This window comes from Malurus melanocephalus, unplaced genomic scaffold (genome assembly GCF_030028575.1).
Source record: "Malurus melanocephalus ecotype Western Australia unplaced genomic scaffold, MMel_1.1 scaffold_24, whole genome shotgun sequence".
Taxonomy (NCBI): Eukaryota; Metazoa; Chordata; class Aves; order Passeriformes; family Maluridae; genus Malurus; species Malurus melanocephalus.
Window position 1 is genome coordinate 3,140,535 of NW_026623256.1, and position 4,639 is coordinate 3,145,173.

The 4,639-nt window shown below is 43.1% G+C and overlaps 2 protein-coding genes across 2 annotated transcripts in view; both read left to right on the forward strand.

The window, feature by feature from the left end:
- RPP14 (ribonuclease P/MRP subunit p14) overlaps positions 1-2,149 on the forward strand; it is a 4,585-nt gene extending 2,436 nt beyond the window's left edge. Inside the window, exons 4-6 of the mRNA XM_057390218.1 lie at positions 39-123; positions 921-997; positions 1,538-2,149. Of these exons, the coding sequence (XP_057246201.1) occupies positions 39-123; positions 921-997; positions 1,538-1,628 (253 nt within the window). The 3' untranslated portion in view covers positions 1,629-2,149. The remainder of the gene's footprint in view (positions 1-38; positions 124-920; positions 998-1,537) is intronic.
- A 100-nt stretch (positions 2,150-2,249) lies between these two features.
- On the forward strand, positions 2,250-3,041 carry HTD2 (hydroxyacyl-thioester dehydratase type 2). Its single transcript, XM_057390351.1, has one exon. The coding sequence runs from the start codon at positions 2,350-2,352 to the stop codon at positions 2,854-2,856; it is 507 nt and encodes a 168-aa protein (XP_057246334.1). The 5' UTR covers positions 2,250-2,349; the 3' UTR covers positions 2,857-3,041.
- Positions 3,042-4,639: the final 1,598 nt, after the last annotated feature.

The following is a 4,639-nucleotide window of genomic DNA, read 5'->3' on the forward strand; positions in this document are numbered from 1 at the left end:
CCCTCCTGACCTCCCTCCCTGTGCTCTCCTTCCCGCAGGGAGCTGCCCGACGGCGGGGCCCGCCCGAACGCCGCGCAGTTCAAGCAGCTCGTGGTGACAGCGCTSAGGGAGCTGCACGGAGAGGTAGGACCGGGATCGGGACCGGCAGTGGAGTCTGGGCTCGGCTGGCGGCTCCGGGCTGGGCCGGGACAGCCTTGCGGGAGTGGGCGCTTGTCCCCCGCAACATTCGCTCTGGCTGCAGAGCAGTGTCCGAGCGAGGGGAGAGGGGCCAAAGGAGCGGGCGAGGCGGGGTAAATGTATCGGGTTTGACCGTCCGCTTCCCGGTTACCTGCTCGCCAGCCCACGTTCTCACTTGCTCCTAGTGAAGCTGTTCGTTTCAGTTCAGTGCCTGTAGTCAAGTGGCTTTAGCCATCCCTGGCAGTGTTCAGGGCCAGGCWGGACGGGGCTTRGAGCAGCTTGGTTTAGCGGAAGGTGTYTGACCATGACAGCGGGGCTGCAAGTGGATGAACTTTAAGGTCTCTTCCAACTCAAACCGTTCTTTGATATCTGTTTTTAGAGTTTGTGATATTGATGTTTTTGCGGGGTAAGAGGCTTTAAAAAGAGAATTGTGGGAAAGGAATAGCTTTGTGAGTGGGAAAGTCCTAGAGCATTGTTGTTGATCTCTATTGCTGGGTGGCTTTAAACAGGTCACATCACCTCTGGGTCTGTGTTTCTCCACATGTGGAAATAAAAGCGGCTTCTAAAGAACTCTGAGAAAAAACGTGCTGTTTAAAATCCAGTGATGTTGTAGCTGAAACACTTGTGTGAGATTTGAGCACAACACCTTTAATGGTGTCACATACTGGGTGTGAAATCAGTTGCTTATAAACCACTATAAGAGCATAGGATGGTATTATTAAGTAACCTTTTTTTTTTCATAGGTTGGAGCAGCTTTGCCTGTTGATGTTTTAACATATGAAGAAAAAACTCTGTCTGCCATATTAAGAGTTATTAGCAGGTAAGGTGCAGTCAGTACGTGCCTCCATAACATGAAAGTATTTTTCATAAGAAAACAGAACTCTTGGGCTTAGAATGGTCTTTGAAAAATTAAGCCTAACTTGCAGATATTTGCACAGGGCRTGCAGAAAACAATTACTGAGTCTTGGTATTTTCGTGCATCAGTATATTATTCCTGCTTTAAACCAGAATGGGTTTAGTGGTTTTAAGACAGGAACTAAGCACTATTGAAAAAATGACTTTAAATCTCTTTCCGTAGTAAAGATGAGAATGGTTGCTGTAAATGTTGAAGACAGCTACAGGTGATGTAGGTGAAGAAGAAGCTTAAATGCATGAGAATAAGAACAGGGCTGGTAAAATGAACTTGAAGTTACAGTACATATCTCTGTGTCAAAAACAAGAGACTGCAGCCACTGCAATAATCCTTCAAGATACATTTTTTCTACTAGAACTCTTTGGTGAAACTACCTACTGTTAAACTCCTGCAGGAAAACAGGAAACTCCAAATTTTATCAACATATTTTGTTTTCTTTTGACTTAGTGGCCTTGTCAAGCTGTGGAGTGCTCTAACCTTGCTGGGCTTCTATCAGAACAGGAGATGTGCCTTCCATGTGCTGCAGGTAAAACCCTGAGGGGCTGGGTGCCTTCCCCCAGGTGTCAGCTCTGGCTCTAAGCTTGGCTGGCTGCCTGAGCCTGCTGCCTTTTCATAGAAAGATGGCCTAGATGCAAAAATGCCTTGGTTTGGGAATGAAGAGCCTTCCAGTGCAGGTGTATGGGCCTGCGTTTGAGCAGTTCTCATCTTAAAATGAACCTTGTACAATGAGTAGTGGCTGTCTCATTACTTTATGGTTTCAGTSTAATGACAAGTCCTAATGTCATTATTACATCTGCAAGAAAGTAATTTCTGGCAAGTGTTGTTCATGACCCACATTTTGGTCCAATTTTTATTTTCTCTACTCCACTTCTTACCTTTTTAGTGGTCACTGTCAACTGACGTTTTTTAACAATGTGTGTATGAACATGCACTTCCATAGCTTATTTTTTTCCAGATGATGCTGCTTAATAAAATGAGTTCTGAGAATTCTTTGTTTCTCAAGCCATGGCTAGACAAAAATCTTCTTGGGTATAGCTCTGTGTTTTTAATCTTTCAGATAAAAGGAACATTTAAGTATTTTCAAATTTGAGTGCTTTTGATGGTGGTTTTTCTTAAGGCTTTAGTTGGTTCTTGTTTGTTTTTTCTTTCCCCAAACTAGACATCTCCGTTTCTACTTGCGTTATCTGGCAACAGTAGAGAATTAGTCTTGGACTGAATGTGGTTGTTGGTTTGGTTGCATCAAGGAGAAGTTCCTGGAAATGTTGCAGCTCTTCAGATGTGGAATTTCTGGAGGGATTTTCCAGCAAAGAGCCTTGACAAAGCTAACGTTTATCAATTCGCTGCTTGGACACCCTGTACTTCAGAATTTACACATAGAAGTTGGAGACAAAGCTGAACTTAGCAAGGCTTTTACACAAAATGATGTAGTTACTTTTTCTTATTTAACAGGTGACACAAATCCTTTGCATTTAAATGAGGAGTTTGCAAAGAAATCTAGGTTTGGGAGAACTGTTGTCCATGGAGTTCTGATCAATGGACTTATTTCTGCAGTTCTGGGTACCAAAATGCCTGGTCAAGGATGTATATTTCTTTCCCAAGAGATCCGGTTTCCAGCTCCTTTGTATGTTGGTGAAGAAGTCACAGCTGCGGCAGAAGTAAAACGACTGAAGGGTTCTGTTGCACTCATTTCTGTATCATGTCAGGTCAGAGAAAGTGGAAAAACTGTTATGGAAGGGATGGTGAAAGTCATGGTGCCAGAGAGTTAGTGTGTTCATCATGTGCTACGTCAGTATAAAGGCCAGAACCAATGTACACTTGGTTTTGACTGTCTTTATGTAACATCACTTAAACCAGTAAATTTGCAACCAATTTTGAAATTTGTTGAAATTTGAAAGTGCACTAATTTAATCTTGCTAGAACTGCATTAAACTTAAAAGTTTTTCCTTTTTCACTGTGATGGGTTTCRCTGCCAAGGTGAAACCAACAGAACTAGGCACTTGCTGTGACAAAGTGGCACATTTAGACAAGCCTTGCTGCTGCCACAGTGGGAGTCTGGACTGGTAAGGTTCACATTGAGGCTGTTCTTTTTGGTAAAATCACAGTCCACGCCAGCAAAGTTCAGTTAAAACTTGTTCCTCCTCTATGAAGCAGCTGTATTGCCAGCAAGCACCAGGGGAGGGACATTGCTGTGTTTAACAAGCGGAACAGAACTGRAGGTACTGACACAGGTGTACTGCAAGATGTGTTGTAAACTCCATGGCAGCTCCAGCTGGTGTTTCTCCTGAAACTTGCCTCCCAGAAGCAAAGTGAAGGAGGCTTTTAAAAAACATTTTGGCACAACTTGTACTTACTGTACTTGTGCTCCTGAGGGCAAGACAAGCAAGGGCAGATGATTTAAGTTCTAAGTATATGGCTTCTSTCTCCTTGCTTGACTGTGAACATGTATTTCCCTTTGTCCACTGAAAGTACCTTGGTGGACTTTAGTCAAATTCATTAGTAAATCATCTAGGTTGAATTATTTTAGCACTGGCATAAGATTATTACACACTAACTTTTAGGAATGATTGAGGCAATCAGAAGTTAAGGCCTTGAATTGGTGGCTCATGCAACTTTYTGGCAAAGTGTCTGTTTTCCCTCGTGTTCTCTGCAACAGAAATATGTTTAAAACTTTTTTTGACTGCAAATGACCTCAGAATTTGTCTCCCATGAAAAGAGAGTTTCTCCTCARCCTTTGATGAAAACTACTGACTACTACTACAGCACTGCCTGAGTGTGCTGCACTCTAACCCCAGGTGTTAGTCACACTGGAGCAGAGGGAGGGGTAATATTTCAGGTGTTTGACTCTGTGCCTTCTCTTTCCAAAGCTTGGAGTTTGGCCTGTTTGCAACGTGGAAGCAGTAAAAAGGAAGTTTGTTTTCTTACTTGTTGTCTGTAGGAGCTGCTTCACTTCCCATTTCCTTCTGCCTCGGGTCACTGCCTGTAACTGGATTTTGCTGGACGAAGCAGTTTACCAAAGCAGGCCCATTCTTTACCTTGCTCCTTGTTTGCCTGCCTCTCCAGGTGGGAAGTTGTCATAATAACAAAATGAATCAGTTCTGTGCTGACCTTCTGGATCACKGCAGGAGTAGTATTTTGGGAAGTTGGGATTTTTGTTCCAGCGTGGCTSTTGTTCCAGCAATGCAGCCCGTTTTCCTCTCAGCGTGGAGCTGCAAGACAGAGATCAGGCTGTTTATGACACCTGCTCCAGCTCTGCAGTCTTACATCATCTTAAGTGAGAGTAATTCCTGCATATGGTGCAAGAARAGGAATTGCAGACAGGTGTCCAACTTGTAGATTCCCAAGCACTAACTAGTATTAAAATAGAAAGCTTCTTACACGGCTGCAATCGAAGTCAGGTTGTGGAACTCAGTTGATAACAACTTTAAATCTTTGTTTTGAAAAACAAAGGCTCAAGAGCTAAAACCCCTCCAAGAATCAACTCCAAACCCTAAAATTCAGAAATTGAATAAGAATACATGGGATATTCTGATTATTTTATTAACTACACAA